General features: G+C 41.2%; 1 protein-coding gene across 1 annotated transcript in view; it reads right to left on the bottom strand.

The window, feature by feature from the left end:
* Positions 1 to 13,011, bottom strand: part of LOC149259069 (endoribonuclease Dicer homolog 3a-like) — a 395,016-nt gene extending 382,005 nt beyond the window's left edge. Inside the window, 3 exon segments of the mRNA XM_089417273.1 lie at positions 10,972 to 11,085; positions 11,186 to 11,366; positions 11,863 to 13,011. Of these exon segments, the coding sequence (XP_089273399.1) occupies positions 10,972 to 11,085; positions 11,186 to 11,366; positions 11,863 to 12,182 (615 nt within the window). The 5' untranslated portion in view covers positions 12,183 to 13,011.
* Between the last annotated feature and the right edge of the window lie 358 nt (positions 13,012 to 13,369).

The following is a 13,369-nucleotide window of genomic DNA, read 5'->3' as shown; positions in this document are numbered from 1 at the left end:
ACATGTCTTCAACTGATCGCATGTATCATCTTCTTAGAGATGATCTATGCTCTTATCTAGATAAGTCAAAGTGTTGACTTCTATTGTAAATGTACTCTCTCTCTCTCTCTCTCTCTCTCTCTCTGTTGAACTATTGAAGAACATATAAGAAGAATTGATCAAGGGTTTCCCCACATTGGGATTTGTCCCTGGCTAGCGCCACATCTTGTGTCCTTTTGTCTTGGCTTGTCTTCTGCAATTTATGTTTATATTCTATCTGCAATTTATTTTAATGCTGATGTGATTGCTAATCTGAGAAAGATATTGAGCTAACTGTGAAAATTGAAATAAATTGCTCTAAGCATAGAACATACCTAAAATTAACAGTTTCTAACTAAGTAGACTTAGAAACTTCAACAAGTGGCATTCATCCATGGAAAAGTACGTGTTTGGGAAAGGAATTTTAAAGATGTTTTTACTCTTAGGTTCAAGGTTGGCAATTTGTATGAAGCTACAGGAAATCCAATGGGGACCATGTCATGTGACACATCTTCTATGGGATCGGAGGTTCCCTACCCGATGTGAGATAGATGGTGACAGAGATGTCTGAATTCAAGGAAGAGCATGAAGGTACATGTCTGAGATGTACCGAAGGAAAACTTACAAGGGGACCATTCCCCTCATGTAATTGCTAGACCACAAATGTGGAACAACCTGAGGGGTTTGAGATTCGTGATCGAGAATCTCATGTATGCAAGTGGAAGAAAGCTCTCTATGATTTAAAGCAAGCACCCCGAGCTTGGTATGAGAGGATTAATAGCTATCTGATAGAGTTGAGATTCACTAGGAGTGAAGCCAATCCAAACCATTGCTTTAAGGTTGTGGATGATAGACCTCTCATACTAGTAGGTACAGACCCTCTCATTTGCAAAGTAAGAGGTAGTTGGATTCTGAATTTGGAATGACGGACTACAAGCATGTGACTACCTCGATGGAGCTTAACTTGAAGAAGTTATGCGGTAGTGTTGCCGGACCTGATTTGGGAAATGCCTCTAAGTTTCATCAACTCATAGTAGCATTGATGTTCTTGGTGAACTCTCGTACGGATAGATGTTTTGCAGTTAGCATGTTGAACCAACATATGGCTAAGCCTCATTGGATTGATGCCAAGAATTTTCTAAGATATCTTCAGGGCAAAATCACTCATGGATTGAGACACACCATCGGGAATATAGAGCTGCATGATTATTCTGATGCTGATTGGGCAGGCAATATGGAGGATCGCAAGAGTACTTCTGGGTGTTGGTTCTCTTTGGGTTCTGGCTTCAATATCCTAGATAAGCAGGAAGCAGAAGTCAATTGCTTTGAGCATTGCTGAGGCCAGATACATAGCGGTGAGTATGGCCTCCTGTGAAGCTATCTGGTTGTGGAAGCTCTCCTGTGAGTTGGTTAGACACGTGTTGGATACCACCGTGATCTTTTGTGACAACCAGAGTGGGATTCGATTATTGAGGAATCTTGTGTTCTATGATCGCTCCTAGAATATAGACATTAAGTACCACTTTATTTGGGATATGGTACAACGGGAAGCAAGAAAGCTCCATCACTCTAAGACTGATGTGCAGGTCGCTGGCATTCAGATCAAGCCCCTGGGAAAGGTCAAATTCTTGACTTTCCGAGAACGACTAGGAGTCGTGGAGAGACCCTCTCTCGAGGGTCCTGTATGATATGGATATTGAGCTCTGGGAGCTCCGAGAGGACTTGGGGTACTTCTTGGAGCAATGAGCAACCATAGGGTGAGTGGTTTAGACTTCCCCTAGTGGTTTGCTACGTAGGCAAGATGAGTGATCTATGCTCTTATTTAGATAAGTCAAAGTGTTGACTTATGTTGTAAATGTACTATCTCTCTCTCTCTGCTGAACTATTGAAGAACATATAAGAAGAATTGATCAAGGGTTTCCCCACATTGGGGATTATCCCTGGCTTGCACCACATCTTGTGTCCTCTTGTCTTGGCTTGTCTTCTACGATCTATGTTTATGTTCTATCTGCAATTTACTTTAATGCTAATGTGATTGCTAATCTGGAAAAAATATTGAGCTAACTGTGAAAATTGAAATAAATTTCTCTAAGCATAGAACATACCTAAAATTAACATGGTATCAGATCTGAGGTGAAGACAAAGCCCAAGCAAGAGTGAAAGAGCAATCACCGAAGACAGTTGGGAAAGGACAAATGGAACAATGGATTCCTCATCCCTCTTCAAATTCACCGAGGGTAAAATCGAAGCAGAGAATATTATCAAAATGGCACAGCGGAAGCTTCTGATGGCCTACCTAAAGATCACTTCAATGGGAAGTCCGAATCTAAGGGTGGAAGGAAAGAAATATGCCTTGGGTGTAATAAGTTTGGCCATTATGCGAAGGAGTGTCTAAGGTAGGGACACATCACCTGATGATAATAACAATCATTCCAGGGACATCTTCAATGATCAGAGGAATGACAAGTAATGCAAGTCATCAAGGAAATAGTTGACTCTTCAAGAAAGCAAGGAACCCCAGGTATGAAGAATCAAATGTTGTTTCTGATAAGACAAAGAAGTGTTATCTTGTATTGGCCCTCTCCTTTAGACTCTTTGGGAATATGGCTTATTGATTGTAGTGCTTCAAGGCACTTCATCAGATAGAAGGGTGCTCTCTCTAATTTGGTAGAGATGGAAACGATCGTGAGATTATACTTGGAGTCAATGCCACCTATCCTAGAAAGAGTGTAGGGAATGTTACCCCTCAAATGAATGAGGGTAACCGGATTCATTTATGAGAATCTCTTTATGTACCTGATCGCAAGAAGAACCTAGTGTCCATTACGACAATGGAAGTCAAAGGTTTCATGGCGGCATTCATCGATGGAAAGGTACGTGTTTGAAAATAGAATTTTCAAAGATGCTTTTACTCATGGGTTCAGGGTTGGCAATTTGTATGAAGTTGCAGGATGGTCCATTGGGGACCATGTCAGTTGACACGTCTTATCTATAGCACCATAGGTCTATTATGGGCCCTACCCAATGTGAGTCAGATGGTAACAGGGATGCCTGAATTCAAGAAGAGCATGAAGGTACATGTCTGAGATGTAACGAAGGAAAATCTTACAAGGGGACCATTCCCCTCAGTAGCAGGTCCACAGGTTTGGAACAACCCGAGGGGTTTGAGATTCATGATCAGGGATCTCATTTATGCAGGTGGAAGAAAGCCCCTATGGCTTGAAGCAAAACACCCCAGGCATAGTATGAGAGGATTAATAGCTGTCTAATGAAGCTGAGATTCACTAGGAGTGAAGCCTATCCAAACCATTGCTTGAAGGTTGTGGATAATAGAACTCTCATACCCTTCTGAGGACGACCTATTTATGATAAGTGCAGACCCTTTGATTTACAAAAGTAAGAGGGAGTTGGATTCCGGATGTGGAATAGTAAACTGCAAGCCTGCGACCACCTCGAGGATCTTAACTTTAAAAAGTTATGTGGTAGTGATGCCGGACCAGATTTGGGAAATGCCTCTGAGTTTCATAAACTCATTTGCATTGATGTTCTTGGTGAACTTCCGTCTGGATACATGTTTTGCAGTTAGCACGTTGGGCTCATATTTGGTTGAGCCTCACTACATTGGTGCCAAGAATCTTTTGAGATATCTTCGGGTCTCTCATGGATTGAGATACACTACCGGAAATGAGAAGCTGCATGATTATTCAATTACTGACTGGGCAGGCAGTGTGGAGGATCGCAAGAGCACTTTTGAGTGTTGGTTCTCTTTAGGTTCTGCTCGACATCCTGGATGAGCAAGAAGCAGAAGACGGTTGCTTTGAGCACCACTGAGACCAAATACATAGCTACGAGTATGACCTCGTGTGATGCCTGGTTGCGAAAGCTCTTCAGTGAGTTGTTTGACACATGATGGATACCACCATGATCTTCTTTGTCAACCAGAGGAGGATTTGATTATTGAGGAATCTCGTATTCTATGATTACTCCAGCATATAGACATCAAATACTACCTTATCTAGGATATGGTACATCGATGAGCGAAGAGGCCCCATTGCATTGAAACTGATGTACAGGTCACAGACATTCTGTCGAAGCCCCGAGGAAAGGTCAAGTTTGTGACTTTCCCAAACGACTTGGAATCAATGAGAGACCCTCTTATGAGGGTCCTGCATGATGCATGCATTGAGCTCTGGGAGCTTCGGGGGGCTTGGGGTACTTCTTGGAGCAACAAGCGACCATAGGGCAACTCACCCTCCCCTAATGGTGCGTTCTGTACAGGGTGAATGGCTCAACCTTCCCCTGTGATACCTCGTGGTGACTTAGGGACAGGATGAGTGGTTCTCCTATCAAGGCATCCTACCCATGCAGTCTAGGACTCATGGGAAGTACCTCATATCTGGCCAATGGGTAGGGAAATGGGGTTAGGGACCATAGTAGTACTATTAATGGACGCATCATTGTATCTAACATACTCCTTATGCTAGGATGACCTCCATTGATCTGGGATCAATGAAACTGATCTGGGATCAATATGAGTGGTTTGAGACACTCTCTTGTGATATTGATCTAGGATCAATGAAATTGACTTCGGGTCAGTAAGAGTGATATGTCTCGCTCTCTTGGAACGGATCTGAGATCAATAAGTGTGGTATGACACGCTCTCTTCATATGGAACTGACGTCGAGTCAGTAGAGAATGGTATGAGACATTCTCGATCAATTCATCTTCTTCATGGTTCAACAGAGCAATGCAGAGCACTGATGGCAGAGATAGTACAGTCTGGCAAATGGATCAACGGATGGAATTCTCCCTAGTTGAGAGGGAGTGTTAAAATTGGCAACTAGGGCCAAACTCCATGTGGTACATCTTATTTATGGCAGCTAATATTTTTCTTGGATCCCTCTCATCGAGAGGTGTAGGATTGATCTAAAGATCATCCAATTCCGATAAGTATTCCTAGAGTTATGAGTTTATTTGTGTTATAAGACAATTCGTTAAGGTCGGCCAGCGACCAAATAAACCCCACATGTGCTCAACGTTTTAGCATAAAAGGAATGACTTGAGAGTCATTTCACACACACTTCTCTCTTGATTTCTCTCCACTTGTCTTGGGTTTTAGTGTGAGAGAAATCTAGGAGGAAGTAGCCCTAAGACACAGGAGGAAAGGAGGCTTAACAATCTGCCCTAGCCGCAGTCCTAGCCCTAGCTTCTATGCATAACCTAGCCACAGTCATGAAGAGATGCCCTAATCCTCCACGCTGTCCCAAGGGTAACCTAGACGCAGTAAGGAAGGAGTCCTACGCATGACCTAGGTGTTGTCCTAAAGGAGTCATGGACAGCGTGAGAATTCAGGGACTGTTTAGAGGGTTTTTCAGGGGTCCGAAGTGCAGGAAGGAGGGCCGAAGGACTGCTCTTGGAGGCTGAAGCAGTGAAGGGGAATTCTGGGTTGTTTGAGGGCCAAGTGGAGGGGAGGCAGACCCCAAACAGGCAGCCGCAAAATTGTGATGTCTTGTTGTAGCAGGCCACAGGCAATATAGGGCAGGTCGAGGTTGTTAAAGAGGGCTAGACTGCCCAGAATCACAACAAGAAGGGTCAACCTCCTAACAAAGGGAAACCGCACTCCTTAACAATAGATCTGGGCAGAATTAAAGGTTGGATATAGGATTGTAGGTTGGCCTAACCATTGACCAGAACTCTGCCCGTGAACAACAGTACAAAGGAATGTATGTTCTCCATTAATGACTTGTGTTGGGTCCATGATTTTGGATCAGTTTGAATGGGATTCATTTGCAACCTGTAGTAGCCAAAGTGGAGGAGAATACTTGATGGTTAGATGACCTAACCAGTGGCAGCATCTACAATGATTATTCATTAATGTATTAGACACTTGGAGAATCTGTTAGCAGCCATGTGGAGGGGTTTCTTAGGTGTTGGATACTGCCACATAGGAGCGGCAATGTCATTAACAATGGGACGACAGTGTTAATAGTATGATGGCATGATGCAATGGGATAGCAGCAAGCATGGTGCTACAAACTCATTAGGTACAACATGCCAAATAGGACATCTAGGTAAGTGTGCTTAGTACAACATGGTAAATGGGACAGTTAGGCAATGGTGCTTGGTGCAATAAGCTAATGGGACAGCAAGGCTATGATGTCTGTTGGAGCATAGCAAATGGGACAGCAGTATGCCAAACATGGAATGGCAATGTCACTAACAGTGGGACAACAGCAATGGCACATGGAATAGCTGTGATAGAATCGTGCAACAATGGCACATGGGACAGCAGTGGCAGCATAAGGTGCAATAGTATGATGTGTGCAGCATGGTCATGAGGTCCAGCATAGTGATGATGGGTGCAACATGGTGTAGCACGGTGAGGTGCAGCATGATGACGATATGCAGCATAATGATAGGTGAAGGAGTCAACTTGGAGAATCAGCTGAAGCAGCATGTCTTCAACTGAGTTCAGCCATCTCATGTATCATCTTCTTAGAGATGATCTATGCTCTTATTTAGATAAGTCAAAGTGTTGACTTCTGTTGTAAATGTATTATCTCTCTCTGTTGAACTATTGAAGAACATATAAGAAGAATTGATCAAGGGTTTCCCCACATTGGGGTTTGTCCCTGGCTAGCACCACATCTTGTGTCCTCTTGTCTTGGCTTGTCTTCTGCAATCTATGTCTATGTTCTATCTACAATTTACTTTAATGTTGATGTGATTGCTAATCTGGAAAAGATATTGAGCTAACTATGAAAATTGAAATAAATTGCTCTAAGCATAGAACATACCTAACATTAACTATTATAAATAGAGGTGGCCTTCAAGTCATTTGGTCACCCATCTCTTGTCATCTCTCTCCACTTGTCTTTGGGTTTTTGTGGTAGGAGAGATCTATAGAGGATACGTTGCCTTACAGGAGATGCCCTAGATCTTAACGACGTCATAAGAGAGAGCCCTCAATGCAGTCACGGAAGCAAGACCTTAATATAGACATGGAGGAGGCTTCTATAGCGTAGCTATTCCAACGCTGTCCTAGGAGAAGAGAAAGGATGGTCATGTTATGCCCTAGCCACTGAGAATAGAAGGTCATACGCAGCCCTATAGACGCAGTTGAATGACTGCATAATGGAGGCCTTAGCATGCCCTTAACATAGTCAAGGAGGAGGCCTAATTAGCTATGGAATACAAGACCTAAACGTTGTCAAGAAAGGGCTCCAATACACAGTCAATGTATGCTCTAATATGCACTTAAGGAGAGCCCTAAATCTATTGTCATAATGTGCCCTAGCTGCAGCCTTATGAGGAGATATATATGCAGAAAAGATGAGACCTATATGCAGCTTAAAGAAGCCCCTACATGTTGTCCAAAGAAGGAGATCTAGCCACAGTGAATGAGGTCTCTTCACAGCTGAAGAAGTTGTCCTAAATTGTAGTCATGGGAGAATCTCATACGCTGCCCTAATCACAGTGATACGCTATCCTAAATGAGGCTATACATCGCTACAAGGAGAGGCTTAATACGCTGCCTTAGGAAGCCTCTATACGCTATCTAATGAAGCTCTAAAAGAGCTCTAACCGCTGTCAAGAGGAAGAAATAATCTCACAGCTATCCGCAGTTTGATGAAGCTTCTATCTGCCCTGACCACAGACCAAGAAGGAGGTTCTAGCCACTGCAAACAAGGTCTCAAGCTGTTGTCATAGTTGTAGGTGACAGCATGACCTTTTCCGTATTGTTTGGGTATGATATCATGGGCAAAGCATCCAATGAGGAGGAGCTATGGGGTTGCTGCATAATTGGGTCACAGTATCAAGAGACAAGGTTGCAGTCCACTGCTGGGCTAGGCCGCAGGCCATAGCCAGCAGTTGTAGGCCTCTTCAAGTGCAGCGTTCAGACCCTATAAGGCCATGTATCATTGAAGCAAATGTGTACAGGCAGGCTGCAGTCAATAGGTGGACTATGGGCTTTGTTTAGAGTGTTGTAGCTCATAGCATTTGTGCTCTATCTAGTGTCCAGCTCTGCTATGAAATGCATTAATCCTTAGTGCATATGAAAGGTGCTCAGCGAAGCAGCAAAGGAGGAAAAGCTTTATAGGAGGAAAGCTTCAGTATTCTGGGTATTTGGTTGAGCTACTCTAGGCCTATCATCTGCTACTTTGTGTTATCTTCATGGTGAAGATCTCTGATGTCTAATCTCCTATCTTGGCAAGTCAAAGTGTTGACTTCAAATGTATATGTAATATCTCTCTCTCTCTGTTGAACTATTGAAGAATATAAGAAGAATTGATCAAGGGTTCCCCACATTGGGGTTTGTCCCTGGGTGGCGCCACATCTTGTGTCCTCTTGTCTTGGCTTGTTTTCTGATGTTTATGTTTATGTTCTATCTGCACTTTACTATCATGCTGATGTGATTGCTAAACTGGAAGTGATATTGAACTAAATTGAAAAATTGAAGTAAATTGCTCTCAGCATAGAACATACCTAAAATTAACACCAGGACATTTGATATGACAGATCTTGGAGCTGCAAAACATATCTTGGGCATGGAGATACACAGAGACAAGAAAAATGGAAAGATTTGGTTATCACAACAAAAGTATGTGGAGAAAATACTTGCAAAGTTCGGTATGGACAATGTGAAACTTGTTATTGTTCCTTTAGCTTCCCATTTTAAGCTTTCTTCGGGTTTGAGTCCTAGAACTGGTGAAGAAAAGAAGTATATGTCTCGTGTACCATATGCAAATGCAGTAGGTAATTTAATATATGCAATGGTATCTACAAGACCTGATATTTCACATACAGTTCGAGTTGTCAGCAGGTTCATGGCAAATCCAGGAGAAGAACATTGGCGAGCAGTGAAATGTGTGCTTCGTATTTGAGAGGCGCAAGTGACCATTGTATCACGTTTAATGGTAGTGGAGATTCAGTCTGCGGATATGTGAATGTTGATTATGCAGGTGACTTGGACAAGAGGAGATCTACTATAGGATATGTCTTTACTCTTGCAGGAGGAGCAATCAATTGGATGTCAAAGCTTAAGGAAACAGTTGCTTTATCCACTACTGAATCTAAGTATATAGCTACTTCAGATGTCTGTAAAGAGGCAATCTGGTTGAAAGGTCTACTTGATGAGCTTGAAAGGATGCAGAGAAAGTGAATGTATTCTATCACAGTTAGAGTGCTATTCATTTGGCTACAAATCCAGCTTATCACAGCAAGACTAAGCACATTGATGTAAGATACCATTTTGTAAGACATGTGATTGCTTGCAGCAAAGTAATTCTCAAGAAGGTCTAGACTCCACACACATGAGAATTGTGCAGACATGTTCACAAAGCCAATATTGGTAGAGAAGTTGTGATGGTGTTTGGCTTTTCTTGGCTTGCAGAAAAGATGATGAATGGGCATGGGCAAGGGATTAGGAAATTGTTGTCTAGGTGGAGATTGTTAAGAATGACAACAATTAAATGATTTTTAACAATGTAATTATCTTAGTAAATTTGGTTTTACCATTCAGAGAGTTGCATAACCATAGAGAGTTGTGTATTGGAGTCTTTGTATTAAAAATGATGTTGTGTGAGAGGCTTGATGTAATGTTAGAGTCATTCTTGACTTTGGTGTAATAAGAATTAAAATCCCTTTCCCCGTGGAGGTTTCCTTGACACACTGTCAGGGTTTTACCATGTAAAGTCCCTATGTTTTCTTGTGTGATTCAGTTTCTGATTTATGTGCATTTTTCTTTCTTATTTATGCAATTAAAGGGCTCAAAATACCAAAAATAGTTAAGTATCAGTCAATCATAATACCAATGTTGAATCTTGAACATGAGATTCAATGAATCAGCAAAGTGACCATAAATAATTTCAAGATTTGACAAAAGTCTGACATAGGAACCTACAGCTGGCATTGATTGAGTAGCAAAACAAAAGGTCCTAATGTTTTCCAAAACTATGCACAACCTAGTAAAAAAGGTTAAGGAAACAGATAAGGAACGTAGAGTTGTACTAAAGTCTTTCAAGATGCAAACAATGACAGAAATTAACGCACCCTGAAAAATGATAGACATATGCCACAGTCTGAATATACTCTTTAAGATTATGAAGAAAACAAACAACTGTTATAATCAGTCAATGACTTCAGTCATAACACGGCCGTTTAATGCTGAACATGAGATCCAATGAATCAATAAAGTGTCCATGAATAATTCAAGAAGCCTACATCTGCTCCTGATAGAATGTCAAAGGTCTCAGTCTTTTCCAAAACTATGCGCCAACTAATAAACAGGATTAATAAAACAGATTAGGCTCCACTCCCCTAAAAAATGAAACAAGCCTAATAGAGGCAAAATATATTAGGAATGATTTTCCGAACAGAGACCCGTCTAGGTAGCTATGTAACAAATTTATATAAGTAAAAAAGGCATGCTGTAAAAGGAATTTATACAAATTATACAAGAAGCTTTTAAGATGCAAACAATGATAAGAGTTGAGACGTCCTGAGAAGGGCAGACAGATGCCACAGTATCAATTCACTATAGAAGAGTACAAAAGAAGAAAACGCTATTGATGTATGTGTCAAGGACTTCCGTCATAATTCCGGTGTCCAATGCCGAAGATGAGATCTGATGAATCAACAAAGAGACCACAGTAAATTCAGGAAGTGGACAAAGTTCTGACTAAGAAGCCCACATCTGGCCCTGATAGAGATTAGAGTGGCAAAACAAAAGGTCTTAGTCTTTACCAAAAATATACACCACCTACTAAACAGAATTATGAAAGCATATGAGGATCCATTCCCCTAAAAGTTGAAACAACCGCAGTTGACCTGGAGATAAATTACATTAAAAAATGACTCACAAAAACACAGACCATCTATTCAGCTATCTAACAGACTTTAGTAAGTAAAGCAAACATTCTAGAAAATGAGTGTAGCATTTCATCAAAATACCTCATGTGAATTTATTTCAACAGTCCACTTGTCAATAGTCCAATTGTCAACACCCTTGGCACCAAAGTATTCCGCTACTTTGAAGTGGCTGTTTAATTTAATCACCTCGAATTGCTGCATATTGCATAGAAAAGTCCCATTAGGCTGACTTTCTCCTCTTCTCCTTTTCTTCCCAAAAATATATTTCTAATGTTAAAGGTGGAATATGCATTACCTGCTCGACCAAGCTAACGGTGGGTGCTAGGAAAATTATAATTCCTTTTTCTTTTCGCTCAATCAACTCACACCCAATTTCCTTTATTAGCAGGACTGCGATCAATGTCTTCCCGCAGCCTGTTTCCAGATACGCAATTGTATTATTCTCCGTGGCCAGCCGCAGAACTTCCAGTTGATACCTTCACTCAGCAAAACAACAAGGCAAACCCCTAAGAGAAATCCAAGCAACATCGACAGCATATTTAGCATTCAATAACAGATTTCTTAAAGGAGGAGATTTTATAGTAGGAGGAGGAATTCCAAACACCATAAACGAGGCATATCAGAATAATGTTTTACGACCATGCACACAAACAACACGTCCCATGGAGAGGAGGGGAAGGCCAAGCAAGCACACTTATCCCGCAACCAATTGCAACCAACGTTAGTAGGAGAAACTACTGTGGTTTACCCCATAGAAATCAAAATATTCTTCAACACAGAATTAGTAGAAAGTTGCAGTTATTTATGAGAAGGATCACATGGAAACGCTACAACAAAATGAACAATTATGCCAGTGGGACTGCTGCATAAAAATCAAAATATTCTTCATATATACAAAATTCGGAGAAGATTAAATTAAAAACTCAATAAGAACATAAAAGTTAAAACACATGAGAGAGAAGAGATATTTACCTTCTGGCAATCGCATACGGATTTGTTGGCAGAAGCTGATTTTCTTCCTCCTGGAGGTCCTCCCCATTGCAAGCGTCCTCCCCATTGCAAGCTTCTGGAACAACTTCTTCGGCTGCTGCTGCTGCTTCTGCTTCTGTGCTCAACTCCCTCTTCTTCTTCTTGATCATAAGAGGATCCTCCACAGGCGGCTCCTCCTGGAGGTCCACCCCATTGGAATCTTCTTCTGTTTCTGTGCTCGACTCCCTCTTCCTCTTCTTGATCACAATAGGATCCTCCACAGGCTGCATTTCTTGTTCTTCTTCCTCCTCCGTTCCCATCATTGAGGTTCTGAGCTGTTCTGCTTCAGTAGAACCTGTAAATCCCTGTACTCCAACTGCCTGTGCTCACTGTAAATCTCTGTACTCCAACTGCCTGTGCTCACTCGTTTCTCTCCTCCTCAACACGGTAACAGTGTGATTCATTCGGTTAACAGAGATTGGATGATCGAGCGAAAAAATAGAGATTGAAAGGGTAAAAGCATTGAATCATGAGAAGAGCAGGGCTGTCAAAGCCGTGCATTGCATAATAGCCCACTCCAATACTCACCACGTGCCAAGCTTTCCACGCTTTTACTGTGAAGACACAGACAGAAACAAATTACTAAAAAAATAACAAACGCCGGTCAATCTGCCGAATCTTTGGGATGTTCGCCGTCGGACTTTCACGGCAAGAGAATATAGGGATCAGGGCTTCACGCCGACACTAGTTCTTTTCTAATTTTAGAAAAATTGGATTCCTTCTCGTCTACGAACATTGCAACTTCGCCGCCCTATAAAATTGCAGAGTTTTCACGGGAATTGCCGGGGAACGTGAAAAACTATACACAATTTCGCCACCAGATAAAATTGCAGATTTTTCACGGGAATCGTGAAAACATGCACAATTCCGCCGCCGTAAAATTCCGAAGCTTTGATGCGCTCACCGGAAAATCAGAAGAGAAGGCGAGAAGATATTCCTGTGTTCAGAAAATATGGTGACTGGCCAAAATCCGGTTCGGCACTTGTACTAAAGTATTTATCATTTTGGAATCGTTTCTGTATACAGATGTGAAATCCTTGCATTAGCATCTCCGAAAACAATTGTCCGGCTCGCTGGAATCGCGGCTCAGTGTTCAATGATCCAAAAGAATATATTATTTAAATTTTATTTTAAATCCTCTTAACGCTAATCTTTTTTTGAAAACTTCACTACTCTTTCTAATTTTTCTATTATTTTTGGTAATAGATGCTTTTTGTTTAAATTTATACCATTGTCCTCTAACCGTTATTATTAAATATTAATGGTCTTGTCTTAATATTCTAATATAAAAAAAAAAATCTGTCGTTGTCGTTATTATTATTATTATATAATAAAATATAATAAAAAGTTTTTCATTTTAAAATAAATATTATATATAAGTGTTGAAAAGAGTTTTTTATACCTTCAGGGCTTAAAATTTATTATTAAAAGTTGGATGGTCCATTAAGAA

This window comes from Pinus tabuliformis, chromosome 6 (assembly GCF_031772625.1).
Source record: "Pinus tabuliformis cultivar Carrire ecotype Pingquan chromosome 6, CPIR1, whole genome shotgun sequence".
In the NCBI taxonomy this organism is placed as follows: domain Eukaryota; kingdom Viridiplantae; phylum Streptophyta; class Pinopsida; order Pinales; family Pinaceae; genus Pinus; species Pinus tabuliformis.
This window is presented reverse-complemented; position numbering and strand designations above follow the sequence as displayed.